We start from the raw sequence: 19031 nt of genomic DNA, 5'->3' as shown, positions 1-19031 counted from the left end.
AGTTATACTTACTTATATATATGACGAGAGTACGCATGGAACTCACGGGGGGTATACCAAATGTCAATTTGGAAATGAGAATAATACTATCAACAGATAGTGCAATGTACTATCTCAGAGATATTGTGGAGACGATAACTGATCCCCTATATAAGGCAATGCCACTGAGAAGTCTTTGCAAAATAATTTAACAATGAAGAGACTTATCATCTGCGCGTCCATTCTATTGGGCGTCCTGGGCCTCGCCGCGGCTGCAAGACCGATTTCGGATTGCGTAAGTCTAGAAAAAATTTAGGACACTTTATAAAATATAATTTTAAAGTAGTTCTGAGTCAATGTCCTTAACGCTGGTATTCAATATAATTGATTTTAATAGTATTAAAATAATTTTTAAAAGTATATATAAATAAATTAAAATAATAATTAATTACAACTCTTTGACAGGGCGAACGCATTGAGAATGATGGCTATCCCATGGAGCGTCATAAGGTTGAAACCGAGGACAACTACATTTTGACCATGCACCGCATTCCGTACTCACCCAAGACTGGGAACACGGGTAAGCGTCCGGTTGCCTTCCTTATGCACGGCATGTTGAGTTCCAGCTCCGATTGGGTGCTCATGGGTCCTAAGAAATCCTTGGCTTATATTCTATCCGATGCTGGCTACGATGTCTGGATGGGTAATGCCCGTGGTAATACCTATTCCAAGGCCCACAAGTATTGGCCAACATTCTGGCAGATCTTCTGGAACTTTAGCTGGAATGAGATTGGCATGTACGATGTGCCCGCCATGATTGACTACACTCTGAAGATAACCGGTGAGAAGCAAGTGCAGTATGTGGGACACTCCCAGGGCACCACGGTCTACTTGGTCATGATGTCCGAAAGGCCCGCCTATAATGACAAAATTAAGTCCGCCCATTTGTTGGGACCGGCTGCCTATATGGGCAACATGAAGAGCCCCATGACTCGTGCATTTGCTCCAATCCTTGGTCAGCCGAATGCCATTGTCGAGCTCTGTGGTTCCATGGAGTTCATGCCCAGCAACAAGTTCAAACAGGATATGGGTATTGCCCAGTGTCAGGCTACCTCACGCTATGCCGAAATGTGTGCCAATGAAATCTTCTTGATTGGCGGCTATGACTCCGACCAGTTGGACTATGTAAGTACATTTATGCATAGGATCAATAAATATACGTGTATAATAAAATATATTTGTCTTGTTTAGGAACTTTTGGAGCACATTAAGGCCACTTCACCCGCCGGCGCGTCGGTTAATCAGAATCTGCACTTCTGTCAGGAGCACAACTCGGGCAAGTTCCGCAAGTTCGACTATTCGGCAATCCGCAATCCCTATGAGTATGGCAGCATGTATCCCCCAGAGTATAAGCTTAAGAATGCCAAGGCTCCAGTCCTACTCTATTATGGTGCCAACGATTGGATGTGCGATCTGAGCGATGTGCGCAAGCTGCGTGATCAGTTGCCCAATATGGCACTCGACTACCTCGTGCCCTTCCCGAAATGGGCTCATTTGGATTTCATTTGGGGCACCGAGGCCAAGAAATACGTATACGATGAAGTCTTGAAGCAGATGTCAAACTACAAGTAGTTTAACTATTTATTGATTCAATTACAATAAATGTATGCTGTATTTGAGCAAAATTTACTCCTCTAGCAAGTCTGCCACATATTCCAGCTTAACCTCATTTTCCTTGAGCATCTTGATAGTCACCCGATAGTAGCCAGGTGTAAGAAACTTCTTGAACTTTGATGAATCTAAGGGATAGTCCTTGAGATAGTAATCCTGCGGCGACAACGGACAGTTGTCTGGATGGGGAGCGTTCGAATAATCTTTTAGTTTCTCATAGAAAAAGTTCTTGTAGTAGGAGGACATCAATTGGCAGGTGCCCATTAGAGGCAGTTCCTTGAACTTGACATATTCTTCATCAAGACTGTCCGTGCGATAAACTGTGAGGTTAACCTGTGAATTGATTAATTATATTATTTATAGCACTTTGTATAGTATGTAAATAAATTGATGTGGAACTCACTTTCCATTCGTTGTCCAGGGTCACATGTTGTTTGAGATCACCGCTGATAGTCACATGACCCTCAGCATCGGGTTCACTGAGCTGCACACTGCTCTGAAAGTCCTCACTATCTTCCTTGATCTTCTGGAGGCTTCGTAGCTTCAACTTGTGCTCTTCTCCACCTTTTACTTGGAAAGTGCTAACGAGTAGCACAAAGCAACACAGATACAACGGGTAGGTCAGCATTTCAACTGAAACTGTAATGATCTCAATGTGTTTTCAATTTATATTTTGGATCCAAATTGTATATTGCATGAGGCTATTGCATGTGCGCATTACACATACGCCACGTCAGCCGATGCTATCACAAACTTGTAGCGGAAGCGGAAAATGTTCTGCTCTGAAAGATCGCAAACTAAGATAATCGAATAATTTTGTATGATAAACATATAATTTATTAACTGCAATTTTAGCACGAGCAGCAAGTTGCATTAAGAGAAATTTAGTTAGTAACTTAGCTTAAGTTTTCAAAACTCTTCAACTTAAGTTGAATCCCATCGAAATAATCTGAGCTTAAGCAACAAAATTAGTATCTGTGAAGGGTTAAGCTGATCTTTTCGTAGCCAATATGTAATCGCAGCTGCTCCAAGATCAAAAATGTTCGAATCCAAATTGCATATTGCTTAAGGCCATTGCATGCCCGCATTACACATACGCCACGTCAGCCGATAATATCACAAACTTGTAGCGGAAGCGGAATATGTTCTGTTCAGAATGATCATACGTTCCGATAGTCGAAGAATTTTGTAATATAAACATATAATTTATTTACAGCAATTTTCACACTGGCAACAAGCTATTAATTTAGATCGCATTACGTATGAATTTTGATATAAACTTTAGATGCTAAAAGGATCAAATTTTCTTAGGTGCTTTAAGTTGCAAATCTGCAGCATTAAAAGAAATTTAGTAAATAATTTAGTTAGGTTCAAGTTATACATCTGTAAAAGGACTGCCATCCAAATAATCTAATCTTCAATAATAAGATCCATATCTGTAAACGGTTGGTCTGATCTTTTCGTAGCCGAAGTGCAACCGCAGTTGCTCCAAGAATAAAAATGTTAGAATCGTCTGCGGACCAACTCTCAAAAATGCTGGAACGTAGCCCTTGAAGAAGCCATGTGGACCGAGCTTTCCCGTATATTTAATAATATCTCTCATACCGCTGAACTCACCAGGCTTGGCGGTCATTGTCCGGGTCTTAAGAACGTCCAGAGGTTGAGTTAACGTTGTGGCAATGATGCCTGCCAGCAGAGAAGTGGTAAAATGAGTAACCAGATTGTCATCAAAGTAGACAGTATTTAAAAGACAAAACTTGATCTGATCATAAAATGCTATCTGGCCAATGGTCATAACACCACCGCGAAGAGTTGTTATGACTCCTCCGCTAAAAAGATTACGAAAACCTTCTTGACGATAAGCCTTATAAATTCCATCAATTGCATTCTTATAGCTGTAGGTCAGAAAATTTATATTATACTTTTAAAAGTCATTGTATTGCTCACTTGCTGCGTTTCTCCCGAGGCAACTTGACATCGTTCTGCATACGCACATTAACCAAATCTGCGGGTGAGCCTATAACACCACCAAGCATACCGGATAGACCAGCCAACAAAATCTTGCCGCCAAATGTGTTTGTGTTGACATAATCCTTACCTATCTCATAAGCACCAAATCGCGTTGTGGAATACATTATCTGTCGCAGAACGGAGGCGGATATACCTCTGTAAAATGCCAAAACTCCCTGTTCGTTTACAATTTTAACAACAAGTTGCAGTAACGGCAACTTTCCCTGATGGGTCTGCAGGGCGACTTTAAGTAAGTCCAACGGATGTGTTGTGCATGTTGCGAAAACACTTGCAAGGCCACCGAAATACCAACGTGAGTGTTTCTCAGTGGCCATTTCATGAAGCAAATGCACGAGTGCTAACCGTCATTTAGCATAACTATAACTATATTAAATTTATAATATCCAGAAGAAATTTCTTTGAAAAACGAACAAATTTTTAAATGTCGATAACAAAATTGTCAAAATATTTATATGCATACTAATTGCAAATATTTTAAAAATACCCAACGAAGGCGACTCCACTCTTAAATTTCCAATTGTGCGGGCACATTAATTAAATGGCGTCTACCAACACTATTTTCAAGCTGCCATACTTATTAATATTAAACGGCACTGTAAAATCATAATATGTGGCAGCACTGGCCAAATAGCTGTTTATCAAATTGTACCGGGTGGCAGCCTTCCACGCCAGTGCTGTCAAGTCTTTGGGGGTAACAATAGCTGTTTCTTTCTGGAAAATATCTAAATTTGTTATTGTGGGCACTTTTGCACAGTTTTACCAAAAATATTAATGGCAAAACTTAGCTAAATATATTTTTAAGCTAGCCAGATTTCCAGTTAATAATAATTTTGAAATTTTTCTATCAAACGAACTCAAAAAAAAGCCTGATATAGCTATAAAATAGCTAAGTTGGCAGTGGTGTGAGTAAGTGCAGCAGCAGTTGGCAGCACTGTGTGAGTGTTCATTTTGTGCTTAATTTCCAAAATTGAATTGTTTTGCCTAACAACAAATTAATAAGCGCAACGGAAGCGTAAAAACAGTTTGATACGTAAGTTCATTGCCCAAGAAATGTATTTCAATCGTTTATTTAAAGCGGCAATTAGGGTCCATAGCTAGTGACAGTGCCTCATGGACAACTTGGCATATTTATATGCGGCTTTTTCATTGGCATTGACATTGATTGGCCAACATAAGGCCGAAGTTTTGTAAACAACACCAAGTTTATTATTTTTATAGAATTTTGACCGATTGCCTTTTATATAAGTATGATAAGACATTGGCGCACCTGCAGTTCTTAAGCAAACACACACATACTAAAGTACACACATATTCGTATGTATTTGCATTCATACAAGTGTGTGTATTGCTATCAGAGCAGATGCAGATATCAGATACTTTTATAGCCTGACATTTTTGGATAGGTGTATGATTAAAAACAAGAAAGAAATGTTCTCATCGGCATGTCGAAGCCTAAATACTCTTGCAGATATCTGTATCAATATCATTGCTCCAGATATCTTAAAAATAACCACCTATGACAGCTATATGATACAATGATCTGATCGGTCTTGTTTCGATATATGTACTTACAGATTTCGTGACAAAATTGTGTGCAAGAGTATTAAAAATTGAATAATTTACATACGCAAGTATTTGTGAATGTACAACATATATTTCCAACAATAAAAGCAATTTCATTATTAATAAGCATTAATTTAAACTAAATCATGTAGCATTGTTCACACCTTCAAATGCACAGATGGAATGTTAGGATTGCGTACTGGATTTTTTAGTCTTCTCATAGCCAAAGTTCAATCGCAGCTGCTCCAGGAACACAAACGTTAGAATTGTTTGCGGTCCAAGCCGCACAAATGCAGGAACATAACCCTTGAAGAAGCCAAGTGGTCCGAGTTTCGCTGTATGGCGTATGACATCCCACAGACCATTGTATTCCCCAGGTTTGGCGTTCATGGAGCGAGTTTTCAGCACATCCATGGGCTGTGTCAATGTTGTGGCAATAGCTCCTGCCGCCAGTGAGGCGGTAAAGTGAGTAATCAGGTTGTCCTCGAAGTGGGGCGTGGTCAGCAAATACGTCTTGATCTGATCATAAAACGCTATTTGGCCAATAGTCATAAAAACACCGCGTGTTGTAGCTGTGGTTACACCGGAGAAAAGATTACGGAAACCTTCATGACGATACACCTTGATAAGCCCATCAATTCCGTTCTTATAGCTGTGTTGGACGAAAAGATACTTTGTTTTTAGCTGTTTGCCCTTAAAAGTCTGCGTTTATCTTACTTTCTGCGGTTTTCTGGAGGTAGTTTGACATCGTTTTGCATTCGCACGTTGACCATATCGGCGGGTGTGCCCACAATGCCACCCATCAGACCCGATAGACCAGCTAATCCAATTTTGCCGGCGAATGTGTCGGTATTAATGTGTTGCTTTCCCACCTCGTAGACGCCAAATCTAGTTGTGGAATAGGTCATCTGGCGCAGAATGGAGGCAGACAGGCCGTTGTAAAAGGCCAACACTCCTTGTTCCTTGATGATTTGCGGCACAAGTCTCATAACCGACAGGTTGCCCTGTTGTGTTTGCAGTGTGACCTTGATCAGGTCCAAAGGATGTGTGGCACATGCCGCGCCTACACTTCCTAGGCCGCCAAAGTACCAACGTGCCTGTTTTTCGGTGGACATTTTGTAAAGCTACAAAGATACATTTTCGACAAAGTGAAATTCATTAATAAATTTCCATTAGCGGTTTAGGTAAATTAATGTTGAGATTACGCACATTTTGAAATATCGATAATCAATATTAAATCTTTTGGAGGGCTATCATTTTGTTCGGTTGCGGAACTCAAAGTGTTATGTCATCGTTTTACGCGCACCGTTCTACAGGAACTAACAAAACTTAAGGATATACACAAATCAGCTGGGGCATGACACAGACGACTGACTGACAAAGCTTGTTACCACAATTACACTGTGGCGCCACTAGCGGCAGATATTAAAGGCTGTTCAAAGTGTTCTCAGAGACTGCGGCAAGTAGAAATGCCGGTGAATCAGCTGTAATGTATTTAGATTTTTGTTTTCTAAGCTGGTACTAAACTTAAAAGAGTTTCAATACCTGGGCGAACATCAATATTAACAAAAGCTTTTTGTTTTTAGGTCAAAAACTGTGGCATTTCAATTAAACTTATTTTGAAATCAAAATTAAGAATGTCGATGATTGTTTCATTCGCTCGTTAAGTTCAATTTTAAACTTGCCGGCGTATCAAAATGTCGATTAATCATTGTGAATATTATTGTAAGCCTTGCCACATTTCCAAAGAAAGGATAATTTATTGTGAGATATGTGGCAGCACTATTTTAACAGCTGAGCATGAAATTCGCGTGTGCATTTATTGTTTTGTGAAAAATTGAAAAGCTTTTAATTGTTTACATAAATAGAAAGTAGAAGTAGTATAGCGTTTTCATTGGTGAGTTCATTGTATAAACAATTACTTGTTTACTTTTAAAACAAATAGTGTTCAAGTCTCGGCTACTTTCGCTATGCTGTTTGAATTTTTACACGCAAAACAATCTATGCATAACATTGTTAAGTGCGGCTTTTTGATTGGCTTTGACATTGACCAAAACAATTGTAGTGTTGTGTTTTTTATTCTTCAGCTATTTGCCGAATTGCATTTATTTACGATAAGTCATTTGGACACCTGCACCAAATCATGTTAATAACTTACAAATTTGTAATACTTTTACAAGTTAACCTTTAAACATATCTACTATATATAAACATTCATATATTGTGTCGAATTTACTCATTAATTTTTATTGTCATGACTCATGAACTTATTTATCCAGTCTTTGAATTATTTGTAGAATGGTATATTTTTTTTTCTTTCAATACAAATATAAGCAATAAATTGAACACAATTGCTAAACAAATGTATCCAAATAGATAAATTTATAGTTGAACTAATCTGTGAAATGTTTGCTAACATTTGTTTGTAGTTTCTGGATTCGTTATAAATAGGACCCGGTTATGCCGGTTTTGTCCATTGCTTATCGACTTTCAATTTGTTGCTCGCTCGCGTTTTGATAACACTTTTACGAATCAAAATCGCAGCATACAACTTGTATTCGTTTATTATTTATTTATTTAATTAGTACATATTTCGTGTGATACATGCCACGTGCCACAAATCTGACAATTCAGAAGTATTTTGACAAAAACCTGCGGCTTTTTATTTAGCCGATTTTTTGTATGTTTTTTATATTAAACATTTGTACATATGCTTGATATTTATTTGCCCTTCATTATAGAGGTTAATACATATTTAAAATACATTTTAAATTATCACGTACTCATCTAGAATTATTACGTATGCTCTACATAATATGATGATTAATCTGGAAACGAATTGATGCCTCATTTAGTTGGGAAATACTTATCTGTACTATTGCATGATTCTGATCAATGAACGTTTTTTTTTGTTTAAGAAATTGTAGTCAATAGCAATGTCACCTTAATATACCCTTACTAGCTTCATTTTGCCTTGTATTTTATCTGATCATAAAATTTAATAAACTTGTTCAAAGTCTGGTTATTAAAACGTATCAAAAAGCAGAAATCACATGATCCAAAAGAATCTATACTTATGTTTGTACATTTGTATTAATTAATGTTGAAGCAGTCGCGCCCCCAATAGAATTTATGTATATGTTCATAAGTTTTTTATGAACAGCTGATTGTCTCTCATCTTTTTGAACCCGTAGATCACGAAACATCGCGTGATAATTTCATGACTTTCTCGCAACGGTTATCAGACTGACGTCTCATGTTTAACTCATGAAATGCATTTTACACAAAATGCCTTAATTGAATAACACACACACACATATGTAATTGTTTATGTAAATTACTGGAAATAGTTGCATTTGGTTGATTTTTCAATAAATTGCCGACCCCATGAAACGCAGCTAATTGAAACTTTACCTTGAAAAAGAAACGTTGGCGTTTGTTGTTATTTTGCTACCGCTCAATAATTTTGTATATTTTTGGCAACACCGATACACGCGCACACATACGCAGATACCGCACCACGCACTGTTGATACACACACACAGACACACACTCGAGAGTAGCACAACTTCAGCGCGTCATTACCACAGCGGAAAGCGAAAACTGGTCTGGTAATGGATCTTTGCCGGGTTTTCTTACTCTCTTCTTGTCTGCGCTGGAAGCAGCGAGCAGCTGGCAGCACGGCAACGTTGTCGGTTGAGCACTGAAATCGTACTGATCGTCAGTTGCTGCCAGCTGTCCACATACTCATAGCTATACATGTGTGTGTGCGTGTTATTGTGAGTGGACGAACAACCGGCCAGTGAGTGAGCTTCGGCTATCGCCAGACGACGACGACCCATAACTACTCTCACATGTGACTCGGCGAAATGTTTGGCTTTGGATTTTGTTTTATCTCCGCCTAAGTGACAGCGCGGTCAAGGCGCTCGCCTTCGGAACCGTTTCAGAAGTGATCGGTCGGATCGGCTCAAGTTAGTCAGTTGTCAGACACTTCGCTAGTGCCACAGTTCAAATCATCAAGTGTCACTGGGAGCAGAGAGAGCGACACAGAGAGCGAGAGCTAAAGAGAGTGAGAATTAGCAAATATACAATAAATTGGTGAGAGCTTTTTATTATAACCTCCGTCCTCTCGCAGTTTATTTGTTTGCTGGTTGTGTATACACACTTATGTACGAGTAATTGTGAATTTGTGTTTCCATTGTACAACTACAATGTTATGGTATTGTACACTATCTTCCTGGTAATCACTTCAGAACGGTACAAATCGCTGCCGATTTTGTACACTCGACAAAATTGGCACAAACATTGCAATGCATATACACATATTGATATACATATGTTTATTGATCCTTTTCATATCGTATCGTAGTCCATTATGTGGATAAAACGTGTGGTATATTGTAGTTGAACCAAATATATTTCGAGTATAGGTTATATTTGTAAAACTAAAGAAGCTATTAACTGATCCTTCAATAATCACTTTTTTATATGATATTAAAGTTTTACATGTGAAGAAGAGTACCCTCGAAATTGTTTGCAGGGTACCTGCTATTCACGCCCATTCTTCTAGATGGCGCCAAGTTCTTTTTTGTTGGACTTATTGAAATTGTGTGTTTAAAAGCCCTTTATGTAATCGACCAAATTACCGACGTCCATCGACCATGTGATTAGCAACCACAAATTTGAAATACAAATATTATTCATCGATCAGACGCCAGTTTCAAGAATGTACATATTAATTAATGAGTTCATTTCAATTTCAAATAATTGTCTATTGCCGTCATTTATTTTAATTAGTACGTTCGTAATTTAAACTGCATTTGTTGCAAGTTGCAATGCTCTTATTTGGCTGCAATGCACATGGACAGTCAAGGTTCAATTAGAGTGTCGACTTCGTTTATTTGCAATTAGTATGCACTGTTAACATACACAATTTTAGCTTTTAGAGTTCGATAACAATACGAGAGATTACGCTTAGTGAAAACTGTTGCTAAGGCCGAGATAAGCTGTGGATATTGCCCGGTAGATAATTCCAAAAGCAAATTGCAATTTTGTGATATTTTTTTTTTATTATTTGCATGCTTAAAATAAATTGACAAAAACACGTTTATCATTTGCGTTTTATCTCATTAACGTCTCTTCTGTATTTATTCAGCGATATTCAAAATATTTACACTAGCTGTAAAAGCTCATAGCGTGTGAAAGCTTTAACGGGAGCTTTTCGTATTGTGCACTCAACAGTACAAATTAACATTTGCCGACGGTCCATTAGCTCAGTTGGTTAGAGCGTCGTGCTAATAACGCGAAGGTCGCGGGTTCGATCCCCTCATGGGCTAAGACTAAATTTTTTTGTTCTGTGTTGTTTTTTTTTTTTTTAAGTTTTGTAAAATATTGCCATTCATATAATAAATTATATTGAGTGCACTTAATTTTCATTGATTGCTGGGTTATTGGCCACGTGTGGCGTTGACAGCCATGATTGAGTGACAAAATGAAAATTAAATTATTTACCATCCCAAGCCACTAAAAAAAGGACGATAGTCGGCGACGCCGCCGGTCAAATGAAGTGTCCTGAACTTGAGGCAGCTGCACGTGACCCGGGCGACGCCTGTCAACAACGCCGAATATTGTACTGCTAATTAATTGAATACATTTTATGGCATTTATAAATTGACTAAACGTATTCACTTCATTTATTCCTTTGTGTTTGCATTGCAGCGCCTTTTTTGAACGATTTGTCAACATTATGGCCGCCTCAGTGCTACTCGCCTGCGGACTGAATGAACAGAAGTTGCCCGGATTCGTGCACATCAGCGAGGAATCGAATGTGGATGGCAGTTTTTTGATCAGCTGCATCCTTGGACAACGTCTGCGCATCTCGAACGCTGGCACTCTGCTCATCTGTCTGCAGCATCATTATCAGCATTATTTCAATGCTGGAATGCGACTTGGATACAACTCAAACATCTTTCTGGGCAAGACGTTGAATGTCATCGATGTGCTGAGTGATATGGCCGAACAGGGCCTCGACTGCAAGTGGTTGCGTTCATCGGATGAATTGCCCCTTACCGAGCAACTGGTTGAGGATATACGAGCTCAGATGGCCAACAATTACGCCAATCGCAGCAGTTACACTATACTGATTGACAATCTGTCAATACTTTTTAATTTAGGTGCCAGCAAGTTGCAAGTGCAACAATTCTGCCAATCTTTGGCTGCCCTTGCCAAGGAGCATGAGAATCTAACGGTCATCACGAAGCTAAGCAACAGCGACATCCATCAGCTGACGGACGACAATGTAGCCAAATTGGGCCATGTGCGCATCCAGGTGCTGCGATTGAAGAGCGGCGTTTTCCGTGAGGTCGATGGCAAGCTGCTCATCGAAAGGGTCCTCGATGAGGGCAGCTATGCGTGCGAGCAGTCACGCAAGGAGGTCCTCTACAAGGTCAACGATCGCAATGTCAAGATATTTAATCCCGGCGAAATTGGAGTCAAAGTTTAAGCTGCCACTTTACTTTTGTACGAAATTTATTAAAGCCATTTTTATATACTTAATACTGCATTTCAGTGATTGCTCAAGGATTTCAGTTGAATACCTCTTAATTACCTATTTCGAATTCTTGTCGTCTTGCCTGCCAATGTCTTTGAATGAATGTCATGTGCTAATAACATCTGCTGTTTGTTAGTTTCTCCGTCCTTTCTAATTGCGTTGTCCTTTACGTTGGTTTCACATCTGTTGACGTCACGGCAGCTGGCCACATTGATGAACAAATAATGATGAATTCATGTCTGGTCATGACTTTACAGCAGCAGCATCAGCAGACCAGTCAAAGTAAACCAAACATCGTCCTGCGAAGCTCAAATGTCCTTCAGGCTGAGCGACTACACAATATAATAACGGAGTGGGAAAGGATAGAGGGCAGCGGCACAAATTTTATCGTAGACCATAAAAAAGGGATATTGAATTTGAGAAGTAGAAACTGCCTATAGGATGAACTTCATTATCTTGTCTGTACAAAGCGTTAATTTCCAATACGAGTATGCAAAGCATTGACATTTTTAAACATGCACAAATAAATTTACATTAATTTAGCATTAATTCAAATTGTTCATAAGGAAAGTATATGTAAAATTTGCTTGTTATTACAGCCTTGACCTTGGACTCAGCTTAATTTTCATTCAAAATGATTTTAGTTTCTTTAAGCATCTCTATAATAATTCAATAGCTATAATTATAAATAATTCCATAAGTATAATTGATTTATGGATTAGTTTATACAAATATTTCTACACTAATAGTTAATTTTTTTCATCCCTTATCAATTGAATGAATACTTAGGCAAGGGTTAAATTGTTGTTTATATTGAAGTTAAGAGACAAAGACATTTCTCCAATTTGCATTGCCTTCTTGTATTTTCAAAGATTTAATTAATTGTGCAAATGTTTCTTTTGCCATCGAGCGGTAAGTGAATAAATTGAAAGTTAAAGCAAAGCTGTGCCAAGTTGTACTCCCTCAACCAATTGCACGCCCCCGCTACTATTTGTACATGATTAAAAAATATGCTTAAAACATGGCTTCCATGAACGGAAACGTGTGCCAATTTGAACTGGGGTTCAAACCGAAGGAAGAGGGGAGAACCCACAACTTACTCAACGGAAGTTGGCCATGTGACTTGGGCTGTATGTATGTAATTACCAGCATAAGATTGTTTTTCAGACAGTTTGCTTCCGCTTATGGACTACATCAAAAGCCATGGTCTAAAGGCGATTTTGAAAAAATGTACATAATATTATTTTTATTTTAGCAATACATATAAATTATTTTACGGAATTGAAGCCCTGCAGAAAATGACATTTTGATTAGGCTTTTAAACAGACTTTGACTCATAATCGAGTATCTGAAAATTTGTCCTGGTTGGCCAGCCAAGTTAATGATAACGTTGCGACCAATTTCATCTGTGTGTGGGCAATTTCGTTGCATATTTTTGGACGGCAGGGCTTGAAATATATTTAGACCCGATTCGCATGCAGCACACACACACGCATACACAGAAAAATCTGTGACAATGGCATCATCATCTTGCAACAAAAAACAGCGAATGCCACAATTTATTCGCATATGTAGGTCGAGAATGGACGCGGCCCTCATAAAATTGACTCGCTTGGCTGCCCTTTCATCAATGATAATAACGGCATATTAGTACGGTCCAGGCTCGGATTTTTGGCTAGCAACGAGTACAATGACCAAGCAAACGAAGCTCTTAAAAATGCACACACACACACACTTACTTATACTTGCACACATTTAACAAATACCATCAATTTTTTAAGGTTTTTTTCGTATGTGGTTTTTGTTACTTGACAGCTGATAGTCTCCTATCATATCTTTTGATTTTTATCGCCATAGCGAAGCTTGTGTTGCCATCATATATGTCATAGACACACACACACACACACACACACTTGTATACATGTTTGCCTGTTGTTGTTGTCACTATAAGATTGCGTATGCGTAATATTTATTTAACTGTCGCGATTCCGCTTTAAAGTCTCGCTCGGCTAAAAGGTTTTTGAGTTAGCTTCTTATGCGCTGAGTTTATTTAGTTGATTTGCGGCTTGTATTGCTTAAGCTAAAAAGGGTTCTGAATTGTGTTTAAACACGCTGCTAAATGGAAGGATAAACAACAAGCTCAAGTAAGAGTTTCTAAGACATTAAACCCTCCAAGTTCATATGTGATCCAAATAAATTTCGAATTTGCAATATTAAAGCGATTTAAACTCGATTTAGAATGCATGTATGTAGGCTGTTGTCTATGTATTTGTGGTACGTGTACAGATTTTTAAAGACATTTCCCTTTTAGCAAATTCATGTTCATATAATAAAGAATTTAAGCATTGAATAAAGCATTGCATTTATTTAAGAACTAATCAAAAATTGCTAAAGTGTAGATTATGTTGAATATTTCAACACATATATTGGAATTAAAGTTAAATTGATTAAAAGGGACAGAAATTTATTTTAAAACATGTTATTGATTACAAGATAATGTTACCATTTAAATCTAAATCAATGAAATCATTTTAAATAAACAATAATTATGAATATTGAACAAACAATGTATACAGCGTAAAGTTCACAACATTGCATTTCATCTAGTTTTATGAAATTTCACTTTTCTGCTTTCCCGCCATGTGTTAAGTTAAATTTTTCGTTACGCTTGTAGTCTTTACTTTTCTTCTCTTTTTGTATAATTTAATTTATTGCAAATTCGCACAAGGCGATAGGGAAAAAGTGTTGGGGAAGTATAAAATGTGCAATTGTCGAGCAACACTGACACATTTGACTGCAGCTAATGAGCATTTCGTCGTCGTGATTATATCATGCCACTTTTTGTGTTCCGGCAAAGCAATTAAGAAAACATTTTGTTACCAAAATATTTGGAATTGTGTATCTTAATAGGATGCGCAACGATGAGCAAATTTTTCCTGGAAGCCAAATTTAAATTCAATTCAATTTGTGGCTCTGAAAATGCTTTATTTGGATATTTCGCCGGAGAAATACATAATTTGTTTTCATTAGACTAACTAATTTCAAATTGCGAGTGCGACATTTTCTATTGGCAGTTGAGCAACCGCAGCTGATAAACCCAAAAAGCATTCAAATTGATTACGTTGCGTATACGCAACATTTGACACCCGACCGCTCCGCAGTTTATGGTTTTCCAATTCAGATGCGACAACCTTGAGCGGCAATTTCCTATACATTTTTCGGTCGGTATGAGTTTCTGCTCCCCCGCAAAACGCTTAACAATTTCCATGACACTTTTTCGAAATGAGAGTCGCGGCTTTAACATTGTCTGTGGGCGTGGTTTTGGTTGGCAACTCGTTCGGATTAAGTACTATTGCTACTGCTGTTATTTCACACCTACGTGGAGGCCTAAATTAAATTTCCACTTAATAGCGTGACAATCCTTGAGAGTGCAGACACCGTAGCATGTACTAGTTTGCGGGGATAATTTAAAAACGACTGACAGACTGGATCTGGGTCGATATCCAGCCCATAAACTGGGATATGAAATGATGAATACAATATGAATGCGATTACGTTGCTCACGCTCGTTTACAGCAAATTGCGTTAAAGTGTTGTTTCCTATCATATTTTTCTTTATTTGCTGGAATCTTTTTTTTTTACTTTGCCATAAGAATGACCAGATATTTGTTGTCGCCATCTGATTACAAGTGGCAAGTGGCATTGGTAACAGAACGTGCCAAGTGTTTGGAATGTTGCGAATATATTTTATTGTTAAGGATACGAAGAAAAACAAGAGTACTGGCTGGGTGAGTTGGCTCATCAAAATGTATAAACCATGTTCATCTCAATGTTCTCACTCAAAATGTGATTCTACAAATCAAACGAGTTTCAGCAGAATTAATAGTAGAGCTAAAGATTCTTAACTTGTATGTTAAAATAAAAATGTTTTATAAAATATTTGTTGATTCTTATTCAAGGCTTAACCGGTATTAACCGATTGAAATTGGTAACAATAACTGAAACTCTAAGCGAAAGGAAATTATTTAAACCGAAGTAAATTCATAAATCCCTTCTTGCGAGTCTTTTCACAAAAAATTCTTCAATCGCTGAAAAACCCCATCAATTAAAGCATTCACTTTTTTTTAAAATGAATTCTTGGAACTTGTAATCTTGTTTCTGGTGAGACAATACGGCTTAAATACCAGTTGAAGTATACAGTTCTAAGAATTGGTCAAGTAGGCGTTGACTTACACTCGTATTTCCCTTGGTAATGGTTATGGCCGACTTAAAGATTTGCATTTGATAATGCCCTAGTGGAGTCCAGTGCAAAATATGTGCCAACTAATACGTTTATAGTAATTACACTTCTTTTTTCTTCTCTTTCTCAGTCTCTTTCTTCGACTCTCTCACTAATTTGCCTTCTGCTGACACAGCTAGCCAAGTTTATAGCTGTAATTTTGCTAAAAACTTTGCCATTGCAGTAAATTTTCGCGAATAGAGCTCTGGGCTCTATGGGGTAGAATGTGGGCGTTGAATTGACTTGGAGAAAGAACGAGCACTGTTCTTGGCTTTCGCCGAAGGGCAAAGAGCAATAATGTGGTAGTGACAACAAAACATCAACACATGTGGCTAAAAGTAAACAATTTCCACACATTGCCAGCACAGGTTACGCCCTCACTTAAACGCCCCATTTGTGTTGAATGTATCGTGTTGCACTTCGTGAGGCAAGTACGAGCACGACGCACAGGCATATCACTGTTTTAGAATGTATTCTGGAATGAATCGATTTTTTTTAAATATACTTAGATTTCGATTTAAAAAAGGAAATGCGACTTAAGTTAGAGTCGCCGATCTGTCACAAAGGGAAAAAAGGCAATAAAAAAAAGAAAAAAAAATAATATCTGAAACTTTTATAAAAGTCGTGACTGTTCAAGGCGATGAAACTCAACACGTGTCTATCTCTACATATATACTCTTTATACACATATTTATATTTACAAATATATATAAATGTACTGTCAGAAGTCGCGTGTTGAGTGTTTGTCTTGACTGAAGCGTATTCACTTTCATAAAAAACAATTCACCTTGAAAATGAATGTGGCAGGCCTTGCATTGCTTTTGCCACAATGCTTGGGCGTTGATAATAGAACGCATTAAATTAGATTAAAGCCAACAGGTGAGTAATCTAAATCGTGGCTCTTATCACCTCGTATTTTGTGTGGCAAAAGGAAACCGCAGCAAGAGAAAATTGAAGCTCTAACATTAAGAAAGGTCGTTCAGGTATGCGTATTGCCCGCAAGCTTGAGTTTGGACTAATTTTAATTATTTGTGGCAACAGTTTTCATGAGGCCAATGCCAAAGTAGCAAAACGAGCCTGGCCAAAACACAAGCTGCCAAAATGAAAGTCGAAGACTCCCAGGACAATTTATTTAATGAAATCATCAAATTATACAAAATGTGCCGTCAAAATGTGACTGCCAAGCAACTTGTTGTCGTTGTTACTGTTACTGTTGTAGATGTTGTAGCTGGTGTTTTTGTTTGACCACATGAAACATAAAACCACAAGCTTGACACGCCGACAACAGACGACTTAGCATAAACACTAGCACGTGCACACACACAAACACACACACACACTCATACACACACAACAAAATAAACACATTCGCATCCAGCTGAAATAATTGTCGAATTCTTAGACATAACTTAAACGTGCAGTTGACTTGGCTAAGAACTCCGCCCATCTCCAGTCTTGTTTCCCCTGGCAAAAGTACATAAAATATATGTGCTCGACTTGAAGATACCCTGGCACACATACTCATTTACTTTCACATGCTCTAGAGTAACCAAGACATCGTCTCCTTGTCATCTAAGTTGGCTTCAATAAATGTATGAATTAATACTTTAGAGTGTTCGACTGGAAATTACCCTGTTAACTGTATCCGAACTGTTTACTTCGCTGATAAAAAAGTAAAGTTTACATCTTTACAAATTTTGTTATACTACAGCCTTTAAGATACTTTTAAGAAACAGGGTATATAATGAAACGTTTTGTGGCTCAATTATGAAATTAATCTCGACATTTTCAGTCGTATTTTAAGCAGCTTGAGGTTCGTGCTCGCTATTTTTCTTTATGTTTAGCAATGCCAATACTCGTATATATTTCTGACCTGCAAACTTTTTCAATTAACACGAAATTATGCAAATTTTGTGGATGCCAAGGACCTGCGGCTGGTCCTTAAAGCCCCCTCTGAAGTTGCCGGACTCAAGTTGCCCGGCAACGAAAGTGGCAAGAAGTGCCGAAGTTAACGCACTGTAACCATAAAAAGTAAACTCTGGAAGTTATTTTTGTGCAACAAACTGTTTGTTGTACTCGAACATAAAGATCAAATTACAAGAGTGAGTTGATCTTTTAGTGGAATTTCTATTTTTGATTATAGAAGTCCTTTTAGTGCCCTTTTTTGCGCTTTTAAATTTTTTGTAGAACATTAATTGTATATTACAGTTTTTGGTTAGCAACCCTCGCAGTCGTGAAATAATTGTGCACAGCAATACACAGAAAGATAGAGTCGAATGTTCATTTGGTGCATGCCACAAGTGCCAGAAGATGCGATAAATTCTGTAAAATATACATAACAGACGCACAGTTTTCCAATTTCCCGCGTGCAATTCGCTTTTCTGTTCTACTCGACCTTCTCGATCCTCCCGTAGCAATTGCCAACGTAGTTGCCCATTTATCAGACTGCGGCCCCCAATTGTCTTGGCATGCTCGTATCTTGGTGGCTGTGGCATTTGCCACATTTCGTAGCGCTTACTTATCCGTCTAATTTACGAACTGTGCATTGTTTCAAGTATGTGTGTGTGTGTGTGAGTGACTGTGCGTGTGTGCTGCTTATGTGGTTAACAAAGCTGCGACTGAAGAAGGCGCATCTTCATTTGGAAACCTACCTTGCCTGCACTGCGACCTCAAAATGCAATTAAATCATTCTATTATCATGGCGTTGGTCGTGAAATGTGCTCATTCTGAATGACTTCTCGCGTCATAAAAATGATTTAATTTCATGACAGTCAAAGAGAAAGTTAGAATACACAGCAATATAAAATATGCTTCTAAGATATCTGGTTTCTGACTTTAAAGTATCATAATATATCTAAACGTACAGTTAAGTGTCGGCTGCCTATAGATTGACAATAAATAAATAAATAAATATATATTTATATATGTCTTGTCTATATACGCTGAAATATATTCATT

At 37.9% G+C, this 19031-nt stretch overlaps 5 protein-coding genes and 1 non-coding gene across 9 annotated transcripts; 3 read left to right on the top strand and 3 right to left on the bottom strand.

The window, feature by feature from the left end:
* Positions 1 to 138: 138 nt before the first annotated feature.
* Positions 139 to 1668, top strand: LOC117791325 (lipase 3). The gene is made up of 3 exons (XM_034631044.1): positions 139 to 274; positions 445 to 1164; positions 1231 to 1668. The coding sequence occupies exons 1-3, from the start codon at positions 194 to 196 to the stop codon at positions 1609 to 1611; spliced, it is 1182 nt and encodes a 393-aa protein (XP_034486935.1). The 5' UTR covers positions 139 to 193; the 3' UTR covers positions 1612 to 1668.
* LOC117791326 lies at positions 1585 to 2278 on the bottom strand. The gene is made up of 2 exons (XM_034631045.1): positions 2054 to 2278; positions 1585 to 1983 (listed from the first exon to the last, which is right to left on the bottom strand). The coding sequence occupies exons 1-2, from the start codon at positions 2276 to 2278 to the stop codon at positions 1666 to 1668; spliced, it is 543 nt and encodes a 180-aa protein (XP_034486936.1). The 3' UTR covers positions 1585 to 1665.
* Positions 2279 to 2834: 556 nt separating this feature from the next.
* LOC117791035 (mitochondrial dicarboxylate carrier-like) lies at positions 2835 to 4016 on the bottom strand. The gene is made up of 2 exons (XM_034630663.1): positions 3598 to 4016; positions 2835 to 3545 (listed from the first exon to the last, which is right to left on the bottom strand). Exons 1-2 carry the CDS (start codon positions 3993 to 3995, stop codon positions 3068 to 3070), a joined length of 876 nt encoding a protein of 291 aa, XP_034486554.1. The 5' UTR covers positions 3996 to 4016; the 3' UTR covers positions 2835 to 3067.
* Positions 4017 to 4563: 547 nt separating this feature from the next.
* On the top strand, positions 4564 to 11799 carry LOC117790100. Of its 3 annotated transcripts, none has more exons than XM_034629383.1 (2): positions 4564 to 4711; positions 10963 to 11799. In XM_034629383.1, the coding sequence occupies exon 2, from the start codon at positions 10991 to 10993 to the stop codon at positions 11744 to 11746; it is 756 nt and encodes a 251-aa protein (XP_034485274.1). In that variant the 5' UTR covers positions 4564 to 4711; positions 10963 to 10990; the 3' UTR covers positions 11747 to 11799. The 3 variants fall into 3 exon arrangements, with proteins under 3 accessions (XP_034485274.1, XP_034485275.1, XP_034485273.1); XM_034629384.1 differs by lacking the exon at positions 4564 to 4711 and adding an exon at positions 9167 to 9342; XM_034629382.1 differs by lacking the exon at positions 4564 to 4711 and adding an exon at positions 10678 to 10873.
* Positions 5300 to 8989, bottom strand: LOC117790099 (mitochondrial dicarboxylate carrier-like). Of its 2 annotated transcripts, none has more exons than XM_034629381.1 (3): positions 8884 to 8989; positions 5962 to 6368; positions 5300 to 5896 (listed from the first exon to the last, which is right to left on the bottom strand). In XM_034629381.1, the coding sequence occupies exons 2-3, from the start codon at positions 6357 to 6359 to the stop codon at positions 5431 to 5433; spliced, it is 864 nt and encodes a 287-aa protein (XP_034485272.1). In that variant the 5' UTR covers positions 6360 to 6368; positions 8884 to 8989; the 3' UTR covers positions 5300 to 5430. The 2 variants fall into 2 exon arrangements, with proteins under 2 accessions (XP_034485272.1, XP_034485271.1); XM_034629380.1 differs by having other exon boundaries at positions 8659 to 8956.
* On the top strand, positions 10507 to 10580 carry Trnai-aau. The gene has a single exon. It is a non-coding gene; the product is annotated as a tRNA-Ile (tRNA).
* Positions 11800 to 19031: the final 7232 nt, after the last annotated feature.

This window comes from Drosophila innubila (genome assembly GCF_004354385.1).
Source record: "Drosophila innubila isolate TH190305 chromosome 3R unlocalized genomic scaffold, UK_Dinn_1.0 2_E_3R, whole genome shotgun sequence".
Taxonomy (NCBI): Eukaryota; Metazoa; Arthropoda; class Insecta; order Diptera; family Drosophilidae; genus Drosophila; species Drosophila innubila.
This window is presented reverse-complemented; position numbering and strand designations above follow the sequence as displayed.